Consider the following 27,894-nt stretch of genomic DNA (forward strand, 5'->3'; position numbering starts at 1 on the left):
ATACACAGGGACATGTGTGTATAAGCTGCAACGTTCTCACTGCTTCGAGATGAAAATGACTCTTTTTCTTTTTCCCCCAAGAGTTTCTTGCTGCCCAGGGTTAAATGTAGGTCAAGCTGTCTGAGCCCATGTCTGTGGCACGCAGAGCAGGATTAAACCAGAATTTTCCACTCAACTCGACTGTCAATCACTGTAATGTCTGCAAATGTTACATTAATCTGGGGCGATCTGGTGCTGGCATTGAAGGGAGCTCCTGGGGCTCAAGGATGGCATTTTGGCCTCCATGAAAAGATGCCCTCTTGCTCTGGAGAAGGGTGGTTATGTTCTGACTGCTTGCTTAAACTCCAGCAACTATCAGCCAAACAGAAAAATAGCTGTGTATGAGACACCGGTACATGTGTGTTAGGAGTGGGGAGAAACTACATCTAGCAGGTGGGGGGACTGAGAATGGTGACAATGGGAAAGTTACTCCCAGCATCACCATAGACTGCAGAATCCTGCCATGGCCTTCTCAATGTGTGTTTCCTCATCTTTAAAATAGAATTGTAGAATGGTTTGGGCTGGAAGGCACCTTAAAGCTCATCTAGTTCCAGCCCCCTGCCACAGGCAGGGACACCTTCCACTAGCCCAGGTTAAAAGCATTAGCACCTTTCTGTTACTGTTCTGCAATGTGCTTCATAGCAGACATCATTAAGGGTACAAAATATTTTTCAGTAAGCATCTTCTGGTCTGCACATTAATCCCTTTGTTAATGAGAGCCTTCCTCTAGCTCTACTTACTGTGTCCACTGGCATCCAGCAAAGCTGCCACCAGCGTAGCATGTGACAGACAACAGCGGGACAGCTCATGCAGCCCTGCCAACTTAAATAATGTATTAAGGGCAACTTGGAACACCCAAGATAAGCAGAAATAGGCAGTTAAATAGTAGCAAGTGCAGCACATAATTTCTCCCTTATGTTTGGAAATATTCTGGGGACAGGTACTGCTACTGACTACCCAGGATATTGAGAAACTCAGCTCATCAGTTCTACCTGTATGCGTTATCTGAGCTCTATTCCCCACTCTCAGCAGCAATCAGTTGGCAGTCAGTCTGGAAAGAAAAAAATTAGAAACTAAGCAAAAACCTCCCAGAATCATGCAAGTTTTTATCCTAATCGATGCCAGGCTTCTGGAAAAGTGGCACAATGCAAACTGCACAAAAGCAGGGCATTGCCACAGCAGCAGCAAGCTGTTAGAATAGGATTCAGCAGCAAGGTTCTTAAAATGTGCATTTTAATTAGAACTCATTTAATGCACAACTGATCAAAAACAGTGATAATGAGAGAAGCCTAATTAATTTTTGTCTAAGTAACAAAGTCTCATTACAGAGGGGTCTTTGGAAGAAAAGGGTTTGGGCTGTTAAAAACAGAGTGTTTGTAATGAGACGCAATACTGCTGGGAGCCTGGAAGCCAGACCTAGAGGTTTCATAGGACTGCAGCAGCCACTGTATTAATCTTTTAACAGGAAAAAGTAACCCTACTGAGATGAGACATCCCATTTATAGCCGAGTTCTGAGTTGCAACCATTGGCAGAGATATTAAAACACAATCAAACAGAATGGCATATTATAAAACAAATATAAATACAATTAAAACCAGATTAAGTAAAAGATCAAAGCAGGCTCCCCAAAAATAAATTAAAAAAAGCAGTTTCCAGGGAGTTCAGGGTGCAGACAGTAAAGGAGGAGCAGAAGCCTGGAGATTTGGAGCACTTCTAAGAGCTGAGGAACTGGCAGTTTTCTAAGTCCTGAAGAATTAAAACGCTGTAGATGGAGGAGAGCTAACTCAGGCTGGTTGTAGGAAAAGCAAATGGTTACTTTTTAACGAAAAATAAGTATTGTACCATTTAAAGAACCACACCATTTGAAAAGGGAACCCCCATGGTTCCTATCTGAGAGTAATGTTAAGGCTGTTCTGTAAGCAGGATGTCAGGAATGGGCTGGGACTGTGGCTCCCGCAGCAGAGCTCTGTCTTGCAAAGACCTGTGAGAAGGTCCCAGTTTTCAAGCAGCACCTCCCTCCAAGCATCACATCTCAACAGCAGAGAGATTAAGCTCCAGCAAACACAGGCACAGGTGTAAAAATGTAACACAAAAATTAATTTTTTAAAATAATTTATATTATTTATATTTATATATAAATATAATATATAATATATAATTATATATAATATAAATTATAATTTATGTATTTTATATATTTATATATTATATATAAAATATATATAAGATATTATAATATTATTTATATATTATATATTATATAATATATAAAATATAATTATATATATTATATATATAGTTTATATAATATATAATTTATAATAATGCTCAATAAAGCATCATTTTATACTTACAATAAACAGAAATTAGTTGCTTTGTGAAAAGAAGTTCTTGTTCTGTAAAGTCCTAGTTCTGTAAAGCTTTAGTATAGCAAAGTGACAGGTACCAGCCAGGGATAGTTTTGACCTACCTTGCAAAGATCTGTATTACCAAAGACAACTGTCTTTCATGGTACCCTTTTGTGTAGTTTCTTACTAACTGTATCATCCCTCTACCCCCCGCCCCACTGGACCACAACTGCTCTTTTGTTTTAAGCACTGATCAAAGCACACCCCAGGTTTCTTAAACCAGGTTGTGCTTCCCCCTCCCATGAGCAGTATCTTGTCTTAGTTTTCTAGCTGGTTTTTGCAACTCAGTGATTTGGGGCCACTGCTTATCCCCGAGCTGGTCAGTCAGCACTGATGGGCCAGTGGCAGTCACCAACCCAGGCCTTTAAATGTGATTTCAATTCCTTTAAGGTAACAATCCCACATCAATCTTCAGTGGCTTAGATTAAGTACCTAGACTTAACTTCAAGTGGCAAAGGCTCTGACACAGCTGCCTCCTGCTACAGCAGAGGGGTAGGGCAGAAACACCTGAACTCATCCCAGTATTGATCACCAAAGGTTGAGGGTCACAACAAGGATGTAAAATCCTCATCAGACCTCTGCTTCCCAGAGCCCTCCCCACGTCCTTCAAGGATTGAGTCCACCCTCTGATTCCTTACTGACCAACTACCTGCTTGCCATCAGCAAACCAGTGAGAGAAAAAGACAAGTAGCTGTTCCACAGAAGGGCACTCTGGTCTTTCACCTCTTGTTTCTTGGGTTTGGGATTGGTTTTTTTCACTTCAAAGAGAAAACAAATTCAACAGCAGACAAATGCATTTCATGATTTTTAATAATTTTGTGCCATGGTTTAACCACAGCATATTAAGAACAAGCATAAAATCTGTATTTAAAACTAACAACAGCACTTAGAGCAACATCTTCTTTTAAAAGTATTGCAATAAACAGACCTTAGGTCTAAAAACTAGGACATCACCATTTGCTCAATTAAAAGAGTCAGATAGATACACAACAGTTGAAATCTTTTCCTGTATATAACTGGGAGTTACAGTGGAAAATAAGCAACAAATTAATTGTGTTAAAAGGAAAATAAATTGTTTTTTAAAAATCAAAGCAAGCCAGGTTTGTCATAGCATCACATGAACAGCTATTGAGAAATTCCAATACAGTTGTAAAAAGACTTTACTGGTTTTAATAGCTTTGTTTTTACAACGATAAAATTTAAAAGAAAGATTAAATATTGTTGATAGTGCTGTACACAATTCAGAATAGCTTGAAACAAGATGGACAAAAATAAGAGATGCGTTGAAAATGTGATCTCGAAAGCCACAATGTCGGAAATACAAAAAAATCCATACAGCAATAAAGCATTTTACACTGTAAAATAACTAGCAAGAAACAACAAAGAAAGGGTCAATACCCTAAGAACAGGCATTTGATGGTTAATTTTAAGTGTAACAGCCTGACCGGTGTACACACCATCATGAAATGCTCTGAGCACAGCAGCATTGGGCAGTTGGTAGCTATACAAAGATAAAACCCCTATCATCGCTTATGTAGTCCTTGTACTATAAGTAGAAAAGCTTTGTTAAAGAATATTAAAGTGAATTTATCATTATTATTGTTGTTGTCCAGGTCTATGATGCCTGAGGCTCTCATAACTTCTGCTTATTCTTCTTTTAAAATCTTGGCTGTCTGCTGTGCTTTGTGGCAAACGGAAAAGCGTGAACACAGCTGTGAATACACTTAATAGATAGTCTGCTCTTTCCACTGCAGCTTCAAAGCAAATTAGTGCCTCTGAAAGGAGACATGTTCATGTTTGGTCCACTCAATATGCAAGTTTTGTGACGATAAATCCTACCCTAGATTCCTCCAGCAGGAGGTCTGCTCTGTACAGAGTCTTCCTAGTCAAGGCCTGGGTTTTTCTGGTTTTCCTTCCTTCATGCACAGAAGTGGTACTGCAGTGCAAACAGAAACGTGAAGGTGGCCAGACAAGGCATACTTCCAAAACTCTCTATGCCCTGACAAACAATAAATGAGTTAACAAGTGACAGTCATGAAATATGCATATTTCCCTATGGTACATGCTTGCTGATAAAAGAGCTCAATATACAGAGGGATGGACAAAAGCTACCTGTAAGGGCTTGATGATGCAGAACTGGCCATAGAAGACGATACAGACTTAACACACTTCTTTAAATCAAAAGAAACCCAAAACAACCATGATCAACATTCAGATACAGGACTCCTGTGAGGGCTTTTATAAAGGTATTTACAGACAAATGTGTAGCTGAAGTTTCAGGTCAACAGAGAAGTCATGACAGACTGTGCTCCAAGGCACCATCCTCAAGCATGACGGGCTGGATTGAAAGCCCACTCAAACCGGAGGAAGCCTCACCACTGACTTCACTGGGCTCCAGACAAGGCCCCCTGAGTTTTAGCATAGCTTTTAGCTAGTCATCTGAAAAAACAAACAAAAACGCCATCTCAAACGTATCCCAACACGCTGCTACCTTACATCTGTGGCTAAAGCCAGACAAGTATAAAAAACCTACATCTAGACACGAGTATCTATGAAAGATGAGTCGGTATCTATCTGTGAGAGGACTAGTCTGTCTCGGACCGATAAACTTTTACATCACCTACCGTCCTGGGATAGTTAGCACAAACAGTTTAGAAAAATAAGAGCAGCATCTGCAAGTCTCTGCACTAGAACTTCATGTTGAGTTTTCCTGAGGTTTTTGCTTTACCAAGGAGCAAGCAGGGATGGACAGCCCAACGCATGGAGATGCCGGTAGAGAACCAAACTGCTGAGGAGCCTGGCAGAAAGCTCAGGTGTTGGGTCGCTTCCCACACCACTTCCTGTGTTGGGTCTGAACAGGTTTAGGCATTTCTCCCTAATCCCAAATACAAACCCAGGTTAAGCCATTGCTGTCAGAGGCCAACACAGCAGCAGCGCTGCCAACTCAAAGTTCACACTCAAACCCTGCCTTCAGCTTGCTACCAACTGTGGCTTTGCTTGTCTACCCTTAAGGCCTGCACCCTGCAACTGCACAGGTCATCAGCGAACCCCAGCTACACACCAAGCCTGAAGAGAGTTTGGAGTGGCAGGATCATGTACCAACACTGGGCATAGAGCAGGGGCTGGCTGTTGTCACAAACCTCTTGTTGGCCTAGTTTTGATTTTGCAGGGATGGTTTGGGTCAGTTCCCACTTGTCTGAGCTTCACTTCAAATCTAGGATGTGGTTAAAAAGAATCAAAAGGTTTTAGACCATTTCTAAGGGTTTTTGTCTTTAAAAAAGTAATCCGGGATAGTAATAAATAATGTATCTGCTGGAGAAGCAGTAACTAACACTGGTCAACTCAGCAATAGCGAGGCAACAACCAGTTCAAGAAGCATCTAGTTGCAAGGTTAAAGCTGTGGAGGTTTTGTCTGTTTTGTGGGGTTTTTTTCTTTTCCTTAAAGTAACACATTTAAAAAACAAAGAACAAATCTTCACAGCAAAGATGCATCAAATGACCAATCACTACACACAGGTTAGTCAAAAAGGATTTGTTCAAACTTTTTCCTTTACGGTATTATATTGATATTTAATAGGAAAATAAAATACATAGACTTTTTGTCATTTGTATGCATCCATTTGCAAATTTTCTTACAAAAAAGGACCAAGCATAGAAGTTGGCATTCACAAAGTCTATGCCTTTTTTTTCTTCTTCTTTTGCGTTAAAATTGGTATTATCTGTACATTATCTTACAGTATTAACAACATCTATTTGTTTTGTATGTTTGTTTGTTCTACCCATTGGGTAGGATATGTGCATAATATATTCAAGTTATACACAGCACCATACAAAGAAAAAAAAAATCAACCAAGAACTAGAAAAAAAGACAGACAACTGAAAAAGCACCATTTTAAGTGAGGCACAACAAAGGTGGGAGCATAAGGCCTGACCCAAAGCCCCCTGAAGTCAGCAAGAGCCTTCCTACCAACTTCACCAGGCTTTGGATCAGGCCCTCTAGAGTGCAAGGGGATTCCTATCTGCTCAGACCTGTACATGAGGCACCTTAGTTGCTTACAAACTACTGACATGCAAACCTCCTCAAAATTATAGCTAATATGGACATATATCATTAATAAACCTACCATGGCAGACAGATGAGCACAAACCGAGGAGAGAAAGGAAGAAGAGACAGCTTCATCACCCATGAGATCCTGCACACACCACGTTGCTTCAGAAAGCTCACACACCAAACCATTTAAAACAGCAGTAGCAACAACAGCAACAGCAATATAGCAAAGAAATGACAGTCACCTCTGCCAGTAAATCACACGGCTGTCAGAGGTAAGGGGAAAGAATATAGGTTACTTGCTTCTTTATCAATAACCAACACAAAAAGGTATGCTCTTTTCTAGCAGGAAAGCGGTGCTAGCAATACCCAGGTTGCTTGTGTTCAGTCTAAAACTGGAAGAAACTACAGCAAGGGAGAAGAAGAACCAGGAGAGTTTGCAACACTTCTCAATACAAAATCATTCTTGGTTTTCCCTTTCAAAAGCAGGAGACATGTAGAAAGTGGTTACAAGAACGGCATTAGCAGCCCTGAAACATGTAACACAACTAGTTGTGATTTCAAGGAAACACTCCGCCACTGCATGTCTGCAGTACTTACAAGTGTGGTAAAGCACTCCATCGAAACTGAGTTTGCTGGGAAGAGACAGTGCGGGTCTGGTGTTTAACGGTACAACTCCTGCTAACTCCCCAGGTGGAGCTGTACCAAGAAAATCACTCTATTTTGCTAGTGCAAGTGTGCCCAGTAGGGCATTTGCCAGCATAGCAATGGCAATCAGAGGTGGATCAAAAGGTAGTTTAAGCTCCTGATTAATGAGCACAGACAAGCAAACAATACACTAAGGATTAAAAACCCAACCTTACCAACCATCTGCAGTTGGGCCACTCTCTCTTGAAACTTTAAACTTCAATATCCTAACAAAACACACAGAGTCTTCAGACAGGAAACCTCTAAGTTCAACATGTCCTCACAAAGGATTTTTCCATGCTCTAAAAGGCCTCAACAGGTCTCAGACAATTCAGTAACAGTGCCTCTTTCCAGGGATTTAAACGACTGACACATCTGGGGCTACTTGAGGAGAAAGGTTGTAACTGCACTGGTTGGCACGCAGACAACAGAGTGTGGGGCAAGACCAGATAATGTGTAATTAAATTATCTGCAACAGCCTTCATCTAAAAAGCAAAGATGTAATCACAAGCCAGCCTTCATTTGAACCCACTGCAGAAATGGATCCCTTGGTTCTCAGCATCACTTAGGTTTGAAAATACATGCTTCAGACATGTAGAGTACATGAAGTACACTTCCTTCCTGTGCATCAATACATGAGGTCAACATTAGGTTTGTCCCAAAAGCATGAGGCCTTTTCAGAGCTCACCCAAAAGGAGAGAGCTGCTGGATGGAAGATGCACAAGCACAAACAGACAAGAATTTGTGCAGCAAGGAACAACCCTACTGATAAAAACAGGGCCTTGACATTTACGGGACTGAAAAGCAAATATTCCTCATGCCTCCAGTTGTTTGACAAATGACCTGTTCCTGAGAGCACAATATACAGCCATTTAGCACTTCTGAAATGTGATTATGGAATAACTAGCATCTAGATAATCAAGGGGTAACACAGACACAAGTTTACATGTTGGTATGCATACACTCAAGTGTGCATGCACATGACTTAATGGTAATGACCAGAGAGAACTTGTGAATAATCCTGAATGCCTTCAAATGTACCAACAAGGCTGTTGTTTATCCTTGGGGGAAGGAAACAAAAGAAAAACAAAAGCAGAGAACAATTCTGGAGCATAATCTATTTTCACCTGCATACTATTTTCTTTCTCTTTGCCTATGAAATCAGATTTACCCTAGTTACCATGAGCATTCAGGGCTCAAAGTCAGAGAAAGGTTAGTAATCCATCTTTTCCAACCATTCAAGCATTCCTTCTAGATCAGAGCATCAGTTTTAAGGTCCAGTACCTTACTACCTGGCAGGGTTAGAAATGACCACTTCAGATAGTGCTGTTCCAGACAGCCTATGCACAGAACTCTCCATCAGGACAAGGCTTTCTTCCCTATTGCAAAGAAAGCGCACTCTTTCAGAAGCAACACAAAAATTCAGAGATCTGGAATAACAGCAGCAGCTTCCAGCTGGGACAAATCAGTGAGAGAAGTATATATAACTAATAATAAAAGCCAAATGAAGTACAGCTTGACTCATGGTTCCTGCAGATTCCATGACTCCAGGAACCTAAATGCCTTCCTCACTAGCCATCAAGACCTTGTACATGGGGCATGCCTCTGAGTGTTCACATTTACAAGGAAAAAACATGCTGTAATGAAGTCACATCACAGGGACATTACTAGACTGAATTTTGGGAAGCTGGGTTACTGGGCAAAGGTCAAGAGATCCAACTACAATTCAAGTTAATATTATCCATCACACAGAAAACTCCACACATGTATATCTGGGTCTGGTGTAGGAAACACATACACCAGAACACCAGTATGGAGATATAATCTACACGATTAACTCTACAATGTCTGCAGAAATCTCTCATAATTTATAAAGCTTCATCTCAGTGGCTATGCAATACAGTTTATTAATCCTGGATATTTTCCAAGGGAGTTTTCCATAAATACTTCACAGAATTACCTATCTCCAGAGAACGCCGATTTCTAAGCTTGTAAAAACTGATAGTGCTATCTAATTCTGATATTCCTTCTTTTACTATTTTGTTCTGTTAGCAGGGGCATGTTCTCTCTTACTGCAACAAAAGTAGACAAACACACACTGTTGCAATGTTATACTATCAATAGCACTTCTACCAGAGATCACCAATATTCATCAGAAAATACCATATTTAGTCCTATAAGAGGCCCCACGACAAAAATAGCAGATTTCAAGCTCACCTAGAGCAAGCAACAGGTGACTACAGTTTCAGAGCTGGCAGATATACTGGCTGTATATTAGCTTTGGACAGCAGAACACGATGAGAAGGCAAAGATGCAGGAGAAAAGACAACCATTAGGTGAACAAATACTAAGTCCTTTTTACACAAATCTTTTCTACAAAGCTGGAACAGGTTATGTTTTCCATGCAAAGAAAAATTTCCTCAGTCAAGAAACAACATCGCATGCATCATACCGGACAATGGCAGTGGGAAGTGCATAAATCCACTGGCATGCAGAGATGGCAAAAAAAGGAAAGGACTGTCTTCAAAGAAAAAGCATGTTCTCAAGAGGTGACTTTGAAGGCAACTTCAAAGCTTACTTGACTGAGATGGGGAAATGTTGGTACTCAACAGGTCCAAGTCCAGGTGTGCTCCGCCACAACAACTGAGTTCCAGCTGCTGTCGCCTGAAGGCTTCTCAGCTAAATAATTCTCATTTGGGGAAGAGCACAGTATCTGTGTGGGCACACACACTCTCTGGCTTAAGGACAACAAAAGTCACTGAAGACCAAAACCAACACTTGCTGGTTTTGTCTCCTGTTAACCTGTGGACTGCTGTTTTGTTTTGCTTTGTTTTTTAACTAAGAACTATGCACACAGGTTGCTTGGAAAAGTCTGATTTCACAGCTTTTATTCCCAGGAAGCAGACGTGATGAGCGCTCTAGCTGACAGACAGCCACCTAGTCACCTTCTAAACATCTGTCCTGTGGGTCTGAGTGGAAAAAAAAAAACCAACAAAGCGAATCCCATCATACAATCTCTCTCTCCCTCCCTTCAAATAACACATAAATTAAAAGGCAGCTTTACTCTGCATTACCAGCATGACTCAGACAAAAATAAAACCACAATTACAGATACAAATGAGGCTGCATATTCAGACTAAAACTTACACAAACATTTTCTAAACTAGACTAAAACCAAATTACTTTATGAAGAAAATAATCTACACTGAGGTCCACGAAACACACACACAGACACGCACACTGTTTTGGCATTAAAACTCTGCATAGATCAAAGATGCACTTCAGTTATCAGAGCCCCCAGTGTACAGAAGTCCTGCAGAAATCCAGCCTCCAGCCACGGGACCAGGCGCTAGGGCACGGCACTCCTCTCCACAGCCCTCGGGGCACTCGGCTGCTGCCCCAAACCAACCACAAGGCTTAAGAAAATAGAAAAAAGTAAAAGATCTTGAAGTGAAAAGGTCTGTGACGCACCCATACACATATATATTAGAAACTATCCAAGCTAAGACTCTAACGGTTCTTACTTTAAGTCCATTTCCAAAATGCATTTTAAGTGCAAGTTGTGCTTTTTCATGTGCTTGTGATGCCACTATCACCATTTGTCAACTGCCTTCCAGTGCTGCATGTGCCTCTCTGCACAGAACAGCCAAGGAGGAGATACTCCACTTGCCACTTCACAAGCAGGTAACGTTTTCCAACTACTCTTAAGACCAGCATGGCAAACCTAGGGCTTACAGACACTTCATTAATACATGAGTCATCTTTAGCCGTGAGCAGAGTCCTGCTGGTGTCAGCCAGATGACATGCACCGAGCAAGAAGGGTTTCCGCAAAAGGGCCCAGAGCAAAACGGTTTGCAGTGAGAGTAACCAGTGCTCCCACGTCAGAGCCAGGGATGCTGCAGAAGCCAGTGCCGCTGTCGTAAGTGCTCTCGGTACTGCTGCGGAAACTGCAGTTACAGCTACCAAGGCCCCTTCCCTTCAACAGGATGGATCTCCAGGACTGAACTTCAGTATCCAAAGGATGAAATGGAGAGCAAAAAGCACAATGGAGTCTCACGTATTTCAACAGCATCACAGGGGGGAAAAACCCACCCTGCATTTTTAAACAATTTATTGCATAATGTCATGATATGTGACTAAATACATTTCAGGCTACAGTGAGGACAAAAATCTCTAAAACTGCAAGTACTGGCAATACCGTATTATGAAAAGGAAAAGAACGGCAGCTCTTAGTTAGAATCAATGCAAAGTAACACATCTGGGATTTTGTTTTGCCATTTAGGAAACAGTCTACACTGCAAAACAGCTAAACCTGAAGTGATGGAAAACGCTGGGATTTCGTATTTGCCTTCTTCCATCCAAAAGTCTCCAAGACACTTCATTGATGCACTGTTATCTGAATGCAATTTATTGCAAAGACAAGTGTCCCTGTATTTCTTGATTTGTAAAAGTCAAGAGATGTTAAGCTAAGTCCTGTCCCCTCTTTCTAGCAAACCCAGGGGGAGGGGGGAAACTCCTCCAGATTAATTCTGAGGCTCTATCATTATTCCACAGGTGAAAAGACAACATATAGAAGAACTTCACATAAAACAGTTCCCTCTTATATATTTTGTTTTAAACATTAAGATAGTGCAACTTTTTAAAACACATTTATCACAACACAAATTAATTCCTTGCATTCATCTAAGTTCTCAACTTTATACCTTGGCACACAAACCAGGAAGTCTGTTTCATATTTTAAAAAAAATCCACACCCAGGGAGAAAAAAAAAAGCAAACTGGCCAATTCTTCCCCCGTTTCGCTAGCAAAACCACCTTCTTCCTTCTGCCATTCAGTGAGTATAAAACAGGCTGTACAAGCCTCATTTCTGTGCTAAGTTAACTTTTAGAATTAAATAATTGAAATAGTTTCTTAAGAAAAAATAATATATCCCCCCCTCTCCCCTGAAACACTGCTCATAGACAAACTGAATGGAAGTTTGTGTTTCTTTCAATCTGCTTTGCATGCAATTCCCCTGAAAGGAATCAGAAACAAAGAACTGGTTTGCACGTTTGGTTTTACTAAGTTGTACCACGTGAAACGCAACAACATTGTGCACCGGAGCATGGGGGTATCTTCCTCCACCGCCCTGCTTCAAACGCTTGTCTTCAGTTCAAATGCACCTGGGCTTACAAGTAACTTTTAGACCAGGTTTCCTGGTTTCCGGTCTTGGCCTTTGCTGGGGACTATTGTGCTCTCTGAATTGTTCTGCTGAAACTGAAGTCTGCTCCCCCTCTGTGAGGAAGGAGGCACGTTGCTGTGCTGGTGATGGAAAAAAGAGGAGCCTGGGTAATGCCCCATGACCTCGCTGTACGTCGGGGGTGGTCCTTCCATCCTTCCATTACTGCTATAGTTGGTTGCACTTATGCCCGAATTGCTGCTTGGTGGGCAGGGGCCCCCATTGTACATGGAGATGTCTATCAAGTCGCTATCAAAAATGGTTCGGTTGGGTGGTGCCCTGACGGATTCCCGGTTGAGCTCCATCTGCTGTTCTGGGTCCCGGAGCTGCAGGGTGCATGGGCCTTGGTACGGCGGCGGCTCTTCTCCATCAGAGAGGGAGATGGTCGGAGGAAGGTCAATCTCATGCTGCATGTAAGGGTAAGTGGGCTGGAAACGACTGAAACGGTCCCGCTGCATAAAAGATGGGGCAGTAAACCTGTCCCTGGACCTTGGAGCATACATGATCTGAAATGGGAAGAGACACACGTGACTCCACATCTGAGCAAAGCACTGCAGGTGCTCCATATCAGCCAAGAGCTGGCAAAATGCAAAATGCTTCTCTTTGACATTTATCTTAGAGATTAAGCCCAGCAGATCCTGTGCACACGTGCTCCCACATGCATGCACATGAAAATAAGAGGTAGGAGTTACAGGAAGGATCTAACACCTGATACTTGAGAAGAGCTTCATGAAGGAAAATGGAGACACAACACAGCTCCATCTGACATTAAAACATGCACAGCCAAGAGAAAATGATTCTGTTTCTGAACATCGGAAACACATTCTCTCTAGTCTTGACAATTGACTAGTTGTACAAAAATGTCCCAATGCTGAATTTCAGCTGCAGTCTGAACCTCCCTCTCCCACTCACAGTAAACGTAATACCCTGCACGACCAAAGAATTCAGATGGTCATTTTAGTACATTTTATAAAGGCCCAGCATATCTCACACCTTGACCATCAGAGTATATCAGGTGTCCTTCTTCCCCTCAGTTCTCAGCCAGAATTCAGCCTCCAGGGAGGGCCTACGAAGCTGCTGCATTGAGAGTGCAAAAAATCTCCCTGGCATACCAAGCCCTGGAGAAGGTCCAGCTTTACAAAAGGAAGAGTTCAAGATACTCCATAAGGAGCTACTGCTCCTCACTTGATCCATCCCAGATCTAGACAGACACATCAGCTTCTTAGATTCAGATCTTTCAAACTGCTCTTCTCATGTCTGGATCCACACAGGATCTTTAGTCCCTGACCTTTACGGATGCAGGGCCAACCAATCAGGAAGTCTGCTGTTTATCACAGGAGAGCTGCACCACTCAGAGCAATACACCCACAAATTACCACACACATCAGGGATCTGTGCTAGCTAGAAGATGGGAGACACTGGTGATAGGATATGTGTAGTAAATCCAAGAAAAATTCAGGGAGAAGATAAACTGGTCTCCCAGCTTCCATTGAATACTCAATCACTGAGCCACTGCATGAGAGAGACAGACACACCTCTACCACTTACCTGTGAATGCCTACTATGATACAGGGAGGTGATGACGGAGATGAGATGCCAAGTAGGCAGAATTCTGTTCTTTTAATGAAAAGCCTTAGGCATTTATGGAATGGGAGTTAAGGCAGGTTCAGATGTCCACCTGACACCTGCTCTTGATCTACACCAAAAAAGCTTTATTTACTAAATATATTGATGTTTCTGAAAGGAACAAAATATGTATTACAGTAATGAGGAAAGCACATTGGTGAAGATGATAAGAAATCTGTACCTCTGAAGCACCCTGGCGTGAAACCGAGCTTTCTGAAGGCCACAAGCACCCTTCCTGGAAAGCAGAACAAAACAAAAGAGGAAAAATTAATAGATCGAATCACCATCCTGCCTTAATACCACAACTGCTACAGGCAGTCAGCTCCTATGGACTGGCTGTCTCCACCTAAAGAGAGGCAATAAACAAGAAACATCCCACCAGTTTCTCTCTAAAACTAGAGCAAACAGCTGCTCTGCACCCAAGTAAATAAAGCTTGATCTGTTTTACAAGTGCCAAGGCACCATCCACAGCACGCAGCCTCACAGGCTGTAAGGACCTAACAAGCCAGTTGCAGCCATGAGCGCAGCAACATGCAGCGATGACAGGAGAAACTTAAGCACTTGTGTGTTGAGCGGGCACCCGCCACCTCTCACCTATGACAAGGCCACATAAGCAGGTTCAATGAAGCTGACCAGCAGCCAGGATCCCAATTACAGACCAGAGGCAAAACAGTTTGCAACAAAACCTGGCATCTGTAATGTCAGCGAAGTGACAGCCCAGGTATAGTCTGGTCAAAACTGTCAGTTCCCTGATTCCTACCATAAATAGTAGTTGACCAGCTTGAGGTTTCAGCCACCAGTTTCCCTCCCTCTTCAACCACTTCCCCTAACACCTTCTCAGGCCAAAGTATTTTCTCTCTCATGCCTGGAAAGACTGTACCAGCACTTAGGGCAGAATAAAAGGGTGAAGAACAACCTGCCAATAAGGAAAAATGGCTTAAAGTTTATCATTATTTTTCTTCTCAATTAATTCTTTAGAGTAGCAGTAATAATCGCAATGGATTTATGTCACTGGAAAATTTTGAAGCTGAAAAGAACACATCAGAGCAGATATATGGAAAAGCACTTCAGTTCTGCTGCAAAAAGAGAAAAAACATTGTGTGGTCATGACTATTTTCTTGGTGCTAATTCAAGTTTTATGCTTTTATAGACACAAGAAAGTTCAGGAACAGGAAGGAAAATGCATACTGTCCCCAAAAGCATCACCCTGTATAGACTACTTTCAAATCTTCCTGTACTGCTGCTTCTCACCATAGCATCTTTCAGCATATTTCAGATGTAAAAATAGACCTAACTAGATGTTCATCATGACACTCAGAGACCAAAAGCTGTCTGTGATCTTGTCAGGAGAGTCCACTGCAGAGCAAAGCTGCTTTAAGAGGAATCTCCCACAGGATTCAGCTGTTAAGGGAAATGCTTCAAATAACAAAGCTGGTCAATCACTTCTCTTCTGTAGCTTTAGAGAGCAGAGAGAGAGAGGCTGACAGTTACCACTATCCACAACATCCCTTTGCAAGTATCCCCATTTGCAACAGCCTGATGCAAAAGACAAATCTTGCTTAGATTCATGTATTTCAGTGCCTATATAAGGTTTTGTCAATAGAAGAAATTGTAACTGTATAACTGTATGCATACATGTATACACATATCTTGTACACACCTTTCTTTCCACCCTTCCATCACCCAGGTGAGTATTTTGAAATATCTGAGGATATATTTGCACACTTAAAGACAAGCAGGTTATCAGCAGCTGCCCAGCAGGCTCCAAGCCTGTTGTAATTCTTAAGTAAAACATGTTAGTCAAAGCTAACGCGCTCAACTAACTGCTCACAAACTACATGCCATACACAGCGCAACAGCAGATTCCCAAGTGATGGCTTGAAAAGTACGACAGCTTTATGCTTACTGCAGCTCTCTTAGTCTCATCTTTAATGTATTCAGGCTCAGAAGAGAGGAAAAAAGACAAAACCAATGGCACAAACCAGGAAGGAATTCAATCCCATTCACATTACTTCAACGCCCTGATGGTGGAAGCAGAATCAAGGACTCCCATCCTAGGGCCCTAAGGCAGGAGAGTAAGAATAGCTGGGGGACATGGTGCAACACATGGAGAAAAACTCCTTGTGCTGAGATGGGAGCAGGACCTGCACACTTAGCCTAGGCACACAGACCTGGTACCAGCAATGCCTAACAGAAATGACTTGCTACAAGAGTGAAGATGCCCATCACTGTACCAGGCATCAACAGTAGATGTTGATGCCCAGCACAGTGAAAGACCCTGCCTAGAGGCACTGCAGTTGCTACAGGGACCCCATCTAGTGCAACCAGATAGCTGAGAGAGTTGGACCAAGACAATGAGACCAAAGGAGCCCAAGGCTCTCCCTGTTGTGGGCTAACTGCTTGAAGAGATAGACAGTTTGGGACGCCCCTGAACTCCAAGGCTGTGAGATCCTTAAGACACAAGGATGTGTGATAACATGGCCTCTGTGACAGTGTGTTCTACAGCCCACCTGTAGGTACTCACTTCCCTAATGTTTCTTCTGGAGAGAGCAGTGGGCTGAATAAATCATTTGGCAGCAGCCAGCCCCCAGGAAGATCTCTATCCCAGGAGCCAGAGGAACAATACAAGCAGATGGCTGGGTAGCATATGCTCAGCATGCCCACATTTGGAAAATACTAGGCTCACACACCACAAGCAGACCAACCTTGCCATGCATACGTGGTTGGTTCAGTACCACAGTACAGGATTCTCATCATGACTGGAATAAGCCCAGACTAACTCGCCCAATGTAGGAAAAGGCACTACACTCTTACGTAGTGCATGAGCCAGTCTTAAAATTGACAGCGAGACAGGCAAGGAGAAAGCAAAGTAGAGAGCAGACTACTAGGTTTCCTGCATTCAGCTCTGCAGGAGTCCCCCTTCTAGGTCCTGAACTTACTATACAGTGACCTGCAAGGACAAATAAAAACATGCACTGGATAGATACAAGGGTTGGTGCCTACCTACCCCACTGTTCTTGGTGTCATAGCAAGGGGTTTAGATGAGAAGAAAGGGAAAACCTCAATGTTGCAGAAGGGAAATATACCCATACCTTCCCCCTCCTCCCGTTCTCCCAGATGTAAGAAATAACATGCTGGGACTGCCATGAACAATGTGGGTTGACTTACATTGATGAAAAGCATTATTTCTTGCTCTCTCCTGTCCCTCTACTCACTGACCTCTGTTTGACAGCTAAAATATTTCCCTGTGCTCAGATCTGTGAAAATCAGGTAAGAACTGACAGCATTTGCATTCATATTCCCTTACACTGTTCCTCTTTTTTTACTATTCAAATTACTAGGGCAGCTCAGCCTAATGATAAAAAACTACTTTGAACTTCTTTTCACTCAGTGACTTCTCATCCCACTTCTCACCCTGTGAGCAAGACAAAGCCAGGCACAGGCAACAGAGCTCAGCACCATGACTGACTAGCTGCCAGGCCTCGCACAAGCTTGCAGCCCCGGGAACCCCACTGCATAGCATTGTGCCAAAAGGAACTTCCCAGCTAGCAAATCCAGTGCTGGCAGACCTGCTTGATGCCCCCCTCACACACAACACCCAGGGATTTGTGCAAGTGGTTCTCAGATATGGGTAATCAAGGTTGAACCTGAGGAAATGCAATTTACCTGGTTTTGTTTTTTTTTTTTGTGAACAATATAAAATTTACCTGCTTCTTACAGGTTTTCAATAGCTAACCACTTCAACCCGCCCCTTCTTAAAGAGGCTAAGGGTCTTCAGGCATGTGCTTCAGTACTTAAGAGTAACAGGAAGAAAAAGCTTATACATTAATTCCCTATACTGTATTTAACAGTGTTAGGTTTTGGGAATTAAAAAGAAATCATTTCCATGGTAAATCCTAGCTCCTACAAAGCAGGAAAAATCTTAGGGATCTAGCTATGTCTTTTGCTGACCTTTGCCATTGCTGAGTTTCACAATAATTTACAGAAATTAATTTTGTGATTAGGTTTTGAAATAACAGCATCATTTAATAAATCCAGCTGGGTGATTACGTAATTATCCTATGGTGAATTATCTTATAGTGATTATTTAGTTCAATATTTAGAGCTTAGGAGACTGGATAAACCTAACATAATTTGCCTAATTTGTATTTTACAAAGGTTTACAGCCTCTAGAATTAAACAGTTTAGAAAGATGACTTTTTGAGGGCATTTTTAAACACAGTGCTTCCTGAAGCATATAGTATCATCCAACTACCTCAGCTGATCATCAGCATATTGACAGACAGCAGGCAGGAAGAAGAACTTTTAACTGAGGGTAAGTTACAGGTAAAAAATTATGCTCAGTAAGAAAAATTCCTCAAACTGTAATAAAGAAAAACATCCCTGTGCTGGTTTTGGCTGAGATAGAGTTAATTTTCTTCATAGTAGCTAACATCGGACTACATTCTGGATTAGTGCTGTAAGTAGCGTTGATAATGCAGGGATGTTTTCATCAGTGCTTACACAGAGTCAAGGCCTTTTCTGCTCCTTGCATTGCACCACTGGTGAACAGGCTGGGAGGAACACAGCTTGTTCCCAGTCCCCAAGTTTGCTGAGGATGGCTGAACACTTACCCGATCACGGGGCATAATGAATGAATTCGTCGGATTGCTTTGCTTGCATGCAGAGGTTTGCTTTACCAATTGAACTGTCTTTATCTCAACACACAAGTTTCCTCACTTTCACCATCCTGATTCTCTCCCCCATCCTGCTGGAAGCAAGCAGCAGTGTGGTGCCTCGTTACCAGCTGGGGTTAAACCACAACAACCTCATATAATCCAAACTTTTTTTTTTTTTTTTTTTACTGACTCTTAAGGAGATTTTTGGTTTTCAATACACTACCAAGTTTCTGAGAATTCGAACTCTGTCTGAAATTTTATTTCCTGAGAAATAGAAGTCAGGTTTTCACCTGGAAAGATTTCACTAGAAAGTTTAAGAAGGTCCCTCTCTTCAATTATACTCAGATTTTTATTTTATTATTTTTTATATGTGTACATATACGCACACACAAAAATATACACACCTCTTTTGCAAATGAAGTGTTTCAGATGGCAGTGTAGTTTCTGATTTTGGCCCTAGGTGGTACCTTACACCACATTAAAACAGTGGCTTGCTCAAAATGTTCTGGGAAGGCACACGGGCTTATTCCTCCCTGCCTGTTCCCAGGTGATGCAGACCACCGCAGCTCTGAAGATGCAACATTTCCCCAGCCAAACTACTGTGCTGTCCTCAACAGAATGACAAGTATTCCAGCAGGACCACTCCTTCCTTTAAAAGCTGTGTTTCCCCAAGGGAAGGAAAGGTTACAATGTCTGGCATAGCAGTATACGGTAACAAGGAGAAGTATTACAGATGTAATTATGGAGAGTGCCAAACTTCTCACATGTAGCGCACCTCCCTACACTTAAAGCAATTATTTCTCTTACTTAATGCTTTAAAAGTTTTATTTCCTCAACTTCACAGCACTTTACTACTTTAAGTAATCTTAATTTCATCCCAGTGAAGGAAATAAGTACTATTATCCTTCCTCCTTTGTCTGGAGATGAAGCAAGTTGCCCAAGGAGACACACTGAGGAGCCACCCAAAGCTGGCATTCCTCGCTTCTAGTCCTAACTCTAGATTTCCTAGACAATCCTGCCCTTATTAAAGGTGCTCCGGCTTTATTGTGGTAGACTTCAAAGACCAGCAGCCAGCACACACTCTCCCTCCTGGCAGCACTCCCTGTGGAAAGGTAAGCCCATATCTCTCATGCAGACAGTGGGAGAACACAGTGCACATCCAGCTCTTGCTGACCAATGTCTGGCACCAAAGGAAGATTTTGAAAATCAGGGTGGTCTACAGCTCTCATATTTGCCCCTGGGTTCTCATTCCCAGTGGGATTTTCTTTCTTCTGCACATTTCAGTAGAAAATGAGAGTAAGTGGCCCAGGGATGCCAGCAAGGAACAGAAGGAATAATGCCAACACCAGTAGGGAATAATTTAGAAGGCCAAGAGGCAAGACTAACATTCGAAATCACAAACAAATCCCTGGAGTTGTCAATATTATTGCGTATTTTCTGACACCCTCCTGACATTACACCCTTTTATTCTGAAATAGCTGTTCCAGGAAACAGGGCAGTATTTTTCCAGCTGTGCTCCTACAACTTGGCATTCTAGATGGACACTGCCAAGGCAGGTCCTAATGCAAGCTGACTAGCCCTAGCAGCAACACTGCCTTTGGTGCTGAGAGGCTGGTCAGGGCGAGCATCTTCTGTGATGACTGGCACGGACTTTGCTGCCAGGAGTGAGCCTGGGGCATTCCAAGTGTTCAGTGCTCCTTCAATACCCACTTTATAGGTGAAAAAGATGGACAGCAGCCACCAGGGTTGGGAGAATGAACGAATTTAGGGCCATGAGAAGCACATTAAGTTCACAAGAAGCACTTGTGAATGCAGTGATATCTTCTTTCTAATACCCAAATTTCTGGACTTGGAAGACAATAAGAATTTCAATTTCTAGGCTTTTTTTTTGTTGTTGGCTGGGGTTTTTTTGATTGGTTGGTTGGGTTTAACATAAAGGAAGTTGACCCAGACAAAGAACACACAAATACTTTTTATTTCATTATTTTGCAGGCCTGACTCAATGTGTTTTACAGGTGTGAGGTTGGCAATAAAGGCAGTAGCTAATTTATCTGTTCATTTATATTGCACTTTCTAGAAGAACCAGAATAAGAGATATCATCTGTTCAATAGTTGGTCTTTATGAGGCCAGAAATCTGTGTAATTCAGCCACAGCTCAGCTGTTGGAAGGCTTTATAATCTAGAAATAGGACAGGCTTGAAGGAAAATTGAAGGTAACAAAAGGACAAAAAAAAGGCCCATCTGAACAGGAAAGGTATTGTTCTGTATCTTGATACACTTCTGCTACCCCAGTTATGTGAAGGGGGGCTCACTCCATAGTTCAATACAGAAACTAGCCAACAGTCAATTAATTTGCTTTACCGCTTTAAGAAATAGGGCTGAATTTCCTCTATTTCCATTCACTGTTTCTCCTCCAGCAGAAGGCCTGAGTCAGAATTTTTTCTTCAGACCTTAGTAGTTAATAAACATTTAAATCTGTTTTCAGACTCTATATACCATTAAAAAAAAAAAAAATTGCCTTGGAAGAGAACCTATTTATCGATTGCATTTGCACACAGAACAAGGCCTGCCTGGTTAAAATAGAAATATATTTTTAAAGTGTATACTCTAACCTGAACCTTACCGCTCACACTACTTGCCTCATGCCACCCTGGACAGTGAGAGCAGACTGATCCTTTACGGTTTCACATGACAGAGCAAATGCTTTCGTTTTTCTACCCTCATGCACCACACACTGCTTTTAAGGTCTGCACTGCAAGTAGTGCACAATCAGTTTCTATCAGAATTTCCTTTAACATCCGAGACAAAATAAAATTCAAATATATTTGACATCTAACCTCAGAAACCTCTGAAGTCCTGTTCCCCACAAACATGACCTTTTAAGAACAGCTTCAGTTTATCAAAAATCCACATGAGTAATACTGATGACAAACCTACACCAGAGTTTTTGGAAGGATTAGTAACTAGTTACTGCCAGCCAATAATCAATTCCCATGAAGTGCTCACATGGCTATGATTATCATTACTTAACAATGACACCATCAAACTGAAACTCAGTCAGTGTTTTAAAAATTAATAAAGAGCAATTCTGGACACTGAAGGAGCTCTTAAGTCCCTACTGCCAAACTGCATGTTCTTCACAAGAAGATGTTTCCTTCCCTGTGTCCAAGAGAAAAGGCGCAACTTGGTCTGATGACAGACAATACTAACGAACCATACAAAGGAAATAATGGATTACTTCACTCATTTGACAGCTTACTGCAGTTTTAAAAGATTCGAAGATGAAAATGCACTTCCTTTCTCTCAAATTATTTTAGGTACTTGTAGCAATTACAGCTAACATTTTTCAGACAGTAGTGTGGTTCTTTAATTACAGTGTCCATTTCAAAGCACCATTCAAATTAATCTATGCAATTTTTCCAGCCCTGAAGTCCACAAGGTTAAGGTTTGACAAGTTCCAGTTTCATCTGTAACCAAATTAGAGCTAAAAATTCCTGCTCTACCAAAGCACTAGGAAATGAGGCAACCTACCCTTGAGTTCCTTTTCTCTCTGTGCAGTCTCTGACATAAGAGCTGCTCAACTGCAGCAAAAGGGTGCAGGTGATGCTTTGGGAGCCCTGCATTCATCACATTTTATAGCTGGTTTTTAGGAGGGAGCTGCCAATTGCCAGGGGTCCAGCCTTGGCTCCAACACCCCTGGCTCCTCCCCTGCCAGCACTGCCTCGCCTGCCCGCACTCCCTCCCCTGCCCCAGCACTTTGCTCCCTGATCTGGCTGAAATCTAACTGAAAAAAAAGGCAATTAGTGTTCAGCCAGATTGCTCCCGAGGCCTCACAACATGATCTTAGCAACTTCCTAAGGAGCACAAATGAGGAGGAAACGGGACTGTGACAGAAAGGTGAGATTGTGTGGACTTGCAACTGGTGTAAGCCATTATGGGACCCACACCTTTCAGTTACAATCAGACAATTTTTTTGATGGTGAAATGAAATTAAACTGTGAACCCAGAGTTGTTGCCACGAATTTAATGCATCAAAAGCCTCCCCTCACAAATGGCCCATTGGCCATCACAGCCAGCAAAGAGGCCAAAGGCATCACTTCAAGGACCTCAAAAAGCACATCAGAAAAAAGGACCTCCCTGCAACATCCACGGCTTTGGAGGTACGTTCCAAGGTCAGGAACACCCTTGGGGTTAACCCTCACATGGGAGCAGTGCATCCCACCCACTAAACTCCTGGGTTACTGACAAGGAAAGTCACATGCCCATTTACTGTTAGCTTGACTAAACACAGGTTTAAGTCTCAACTGAGATTTGGTCTTAAGCCTTTGGCTCTGTAACAACACATCTTAACCACTCCACATCCTTGGAGGGATCATTTTCCTAGTATTTTCTTACTGTCTGGCTGAAAAAAACCCACTATATTTTCCTGGGCCCTTACTCAGCCAGTTTGGATCCAGCAAACAGTTATTGTAGCTTCACAAAACAGTAGTACTAATAAAACTAATATTAGAAAGTATATGAAAAGTCACAATGTGTATTTAAAATCTTCGTACCTCAGGCAACCACCATTAATTCCCTCTCCCACTCCCCTTCAAATTATAACAGCAGCAAACAGGATGTCACATATGAGCCTCCAAAAGCAAAATGAAAAGAGGCTACATAAAACAGAAGGGTCTAAAAATAAGACAGTGTACCTTGAATTTATTTCAGGGTCTCTTTTCCTGCTGAAAAATACCACCTCAGTAGTAAATGACCAAACTACAGAAAGTATTATAATGTGACATTAGAAGTTTTCCCAACAGTTGCCTGTACCAGAGCTCCTCAGGAGGCTGTGCTGCAGACCATACAGCACAAGAAGGAACTTGGTACAAAGGGCTCATACTCACCGTTTGCAGAGTTTCTTCCTGTCTTCTGCTTTGGCTCTGTCGGTTGATAAAGGAGCGTGTTGAGAGTTTGTAATGGTTCAACAAGCAGATGATCACTACCACCATAACAGTTATAACCACAATTATGATGATGATTTGAACAAACTCCAGTTCAGCTAAAACCAAGGAAAAAAAAAAAGAAAATGTCAATCACACACAGAATGTTACTCATCAAAACAGTAATTTGAAAAACCCTCAGTATTTCCTCAAGACTGATCTGGAGCAGGATGTTACTGCTGTTCACTTCACAAAGTTTTGTGAAGCACACTGCTCTAAAACATATGAAAATTGTCTCATTTTCGGCCAGTGCCAGTCAATCAGTATGAGTGGCTGCAGGTGACAGCTAAGGAACTTCTTGGTGATCCTTCTCTGCAGCCTTTACAGATAATAAACTCTTCAGCAGAAACACTTCAGAAAAGCCTTCTGGATAATACAACAGTTTCAAGGGGGGGGGGACAGGGACAGAACAAAAAAAAAAAAAAACACAACAACAACAACAAAAAAAACTAAAAAACCCAAAAAAAAAAAAAAAAAAAACCAACAAAGAACACCACATATGAAACTCACTCTAATTTAATAGCCACCTGCAATGCCGATAGAGTCCAGAGGCCTCCAGGTGCTTCAAAGCAGAGGCCATGCAGAAAGAAATCAGGCCACTGTATATAGTAAACTAAACTTAATTTTTTTTAATCAGCCAAACAGCACGAAAGCTACTTAAATCAAGTGGAGCACAAGGTTTTTTCCTATTGAATCTACATGCAATGTCTTTTTCAATTACTCACTTCTCTCCAGCTAGAGTGAAATAAACTTTTCTAGGAAATTCCCATTCAGGTAAAAATTAGAAGAGAACTGGTACTTTAAATAAGGTATGTTCAACTACGGTTAAAATGAAACCTGGACCCTGGCTGGTGCAAGAGACAATTACAATGAACATCAGAGGCTATTACCTTATCAGAAGTCCTGCCTATACCATAAATATTAAGTATATTTAGAAATGAGTCACTCTTGCACCCCTTCTGCTATACAGGAGCAGCAAGCACAAGCAATGTAAGTGGAGAAATTGCCCTTTGGAGCTACACAGTTGATGATATTTCTATGGAAACTGCATTGCTCACAGAGGATGCTCTCATCTTGAAAGACAACCCCAGTAAACGGGAAGTCACCTTTGGTTGCTAGGCTGGTAGAAAAAGCAAAGTAGCAGCACAAGTTGCTCAGTTTCAGCATTTTCCAAGAACATCACTACTTTTGGGCACCGAAACAGGAACTGAGGGAACCAGTATTAAATTTGTTTTTTAAAAGCAGATGAGGAAAGAAAGATAACAAAATATAAAGAGACAAAGCAAATATTGGAGAAAATAAGCTCCCCTCTCCCCTCATCTCTTTCAGCTGCAGTCATCCTCAGCCTTCTATGTAACAGCAGTACACTTACATGAACACAGCTATGAAGCTGAGCTAGGAAAACACGTTCACATATAAAAGTCCAAAGTGACCTGCAGTAGAACTAAAAGAAACACAAGGCTGTTCCATTATTCTAAGATCTCTTGTGAACAAAACCTCATGCTACGGGCACTGCAGTGTGCAGGTGTCCACTGGAGGCTGTTACAGAGGTCCAGCTGTTTGTCACAAGTTACCAGTGGGCACAGGGACACCACTACCTAAGTACTGAGGCTCTGCAATCGTCTCAGAAATAAACTAAACCTTTTTTAAGGCTAAGGAGAAAGTAAAGGGCAAAAATACATCTATCATTTAATTTCTCTTTGCTGTTAGGTACCATACACTCATCATTAAGGTCACCAGCATTTTCAAAACATTCGATTAGTCAGTGCTTTGCCCTGCCTTTGCTATCAACCCCACATGCAGTGCAGTGATAGCTCTTTTCCCCCCCCTCTCTCTCTTGCATCACTGGAAGCTAATGACATCCACACCAACAGATCAAAAAGCAGAAAGCACAGAAATAATTAAAAAACAAACCCACCAAAGCAAAGTTTAAGTAATTTTTCCTTGGCTCAGAAGCACAGAATACAGACTTGACACAGCTGACAACTGCTGCAATTAACATTTTGCAGCTACTGAGCACTAAAGGGCTTCTTTACCTAAAACTTTTTTTGGGAGAGTCCATGTAATACTTTAGACTGGAAATTGAGAGACTGTTGCTAAAGGGCAACATGCTAAACAAGCAATGTTGATTTAGGCTTTCCTAGAATGCAGAGATCACTGGAATGACATGTTACTTCTCTATCTGCCAAGGGCAGAGTCTTCTAAATTTATCACGGCCCCAGCATTTCAGTGGCAGGGGACAGTATCTCTCCTTTTGAAATAAGTGACTGCGAGTGGGTAATCCCTTGGAACAGTTTCACTAAAACACTGCTATAAAGAAAATTAAAATCATGGCACATAGGTGTGAGCACAGAGGATTTTCCAGTTAAACAACAAAACATCCTACTGACGTTCAAGTGCATTTTCCCCACTAAAAAGCACGGGGAAAGGAAAAAGGAAAGTAATTTTTAATCTCCCCTTCCTCCTGACCAGCCCTCCTGCTACTCATTAGGTTATTAACAGGAAAAGCAAAGACAGAAGCGCAGCAACAACCTCTATTTACTGGCACTGCTCGAAGCAATCTGAAAAGTCTCTGACAGCTACTGTCACAAACTGGGGTCACGCCAGCCGCCGGCTCACCTCCTGCCCTGCTGCTAAGTGCAAAGGGCTCTCACTACCACCCTTCTAACAGACATCTCCTCCTCCTCCCCGCTTTTCCTCTAAATTAACTGGGAAAGAGGTGGGGGGGTGGGGAAGCTTTGGGAAGAGAAATCGTATGTTTTTACCTCCCCAAATCTCTGTCACACTCACACCTGCTTCTTCACACACAGAAAATAATATTTAGAACACTTTTTTTCGCCCCAGGAGAATATTTCTTTATGGCAAACGCACAAAACCAAAGAGACCGCTATATATTGCATGAAAACACCTTCGCAAAGAAGTATATAAAAAAAGAAACGATTTATAACTCTACCAACAGCCACAGAAGTGCCCTCACCGTCACCCGAACCCTCCCGAGCAGACAGGACCCCCGTCCCGCCCGGAGCCCCAGGGAGACTGCTCTGCAGGGAGCGCTCTCTCAGCAGGCTGGGCTGTAAGTTACCGGGTGTCGTCCCGGTAGCCCTGGGCCGGAGTTGGCAGCAGCCCCACCGCGCAGGCACGCCGGACGAACGAGCGGGTACCTCTTTCCAACAACAGGTCTTTTAACCGCGCATCCGTCACCACGGTCCTGTTAAGCCGCTCACTAGACATGCTCGCCTCCAGCGGAGGGGGGGCTCAGGCCGCTCCGCCAACCCCAGCGGCGGGCACCGCATCACCGGCGGCCCCGAGCTCCATCCAGCGAGGGAAACACCGTTCACGGACCGCCCGCTCAGCCCGGGCTGACTGACTCACAGACAGGCAGACAGACGAGACGGTCTCCTGCCTGTCCACCCGTCCCTCTCCCCAGCGCACCGCAGGGCCCAGCCCCGGCGCTACCGACTACCAAGTGCTGCCGGCAGCGGGCGGCGCGCTGTGAGGCGGCTGCGGGCGGGCGAGCGAGCAGGGCCGGACCGGGGCTAGCACCGGCTACTCTCGTTCCACCCCCACTCCGCGTGTGCGCGCACGGACAGACACGAGAGCCGCCTTCGCGCCGCTGACGGAGGAGTCCCGCCGCGCTCCGCCCGGGCGAGATGAACGATTAAAAATAAAAATAATTAAAATAAATAACAGGCGAGAGCAAATAAAAAAGGACACGGAGAACCCCGCGACAGCCCGCCAGAGCCAGAGGGATATGCGTAATGTAGCTTACCCGCGCCACCGCCCCACCGCTCTTTAAGCCCGGCCCGACCCGGCGGGCGCTCGGGGCGCCCCAGCTCTTCCGCCTGACCCGGCCGACGCGCCTGCGCCGCCGCCTCCGGCACCGCCCACCCACCACTACCCCCCGCCCGCACGTGTCCGCGCCCCGCCCCAGCCGCCGGTCCCGGCCGAAGAGCCGGGGTGAGGGTCGGGAAGTAGCAAAGCAGCCTCCGTTGCTTGTAACCGCGCAGACCGAGCCCGTGCCGTCCCCGCTAACCTGGGGAGGCACCGGCAAGGAAACCTCCCGCCGGCCCGCGCCTCAGGTACACAGCCAGCGACAGCAGCGGGCTGTCAAAACCCCCGCGGGCCGCACGGCTGCAGTTCTGTGCAGCGTTGTGGGGAGAGCCGCGGGAGTAAGGTACTGGGGAGACGCGTCCTGGTGTATTGTGAAAAGATAACCGCCAGAAGAAA

At 43.1% G+C, this 27,894-nt stretch overlaps 1 protein-coding gene across 2 annotated transcripts; it reads right to left on the reverse strand.

Annotated features, from left to right (window-relative positions):
* Positions 1-3,334: 3,334 nt before the first annotated feature.
* Positions 3,335-27,506, reverse strand: LDLRAD4 (low density lipoprotein receptor class A domain containing 4). 2 transcript variants are annotated; one of them, XM_080611345.1, is made up of 4 exons: positions 27,437-27,506; positions 23,572-23,726; positions 14,209-14,262; positions 3,335-12,907 (listed from the first exon to the last, which is right to left on the reverse strand). In XM_080611345.1, the coding sequence occupies exons 2-4, from the start codon at positions 23,674-23,676 to the stop codon at positions 12,365-12,367; spliced, it is 702 nt and encodes a 233-aa protein (XP_080467471.1). In that variant the 5' UTR covers positions 23,677-23,726; positions 27,437-27,506; the 3' UTR covers positions 3,335-12,364. The 2 variants fall into 2 exon arrangements, with proteins under 2 accessions (XP_080467471.1, XP_080467470.1); XM_080611344.1 differs by lacking the exon at positions 27,437-27,506 and adding an exon at positions 26,829-27,042.
* Positions 27,507-27,894: the final 388 nt, after the last annotated feature.

This window comes from Psittacula echo (assembly GCF_963264785.1).
Source record: "Psittacula echo genome assembly, chromosome: 2".
Classification (NCBI taxonomy): Eukaryota; Metazoa; Chordata; class Aves; order Psittaciformes; family Psittacidae; genus Psittacula; species Psittacula echo.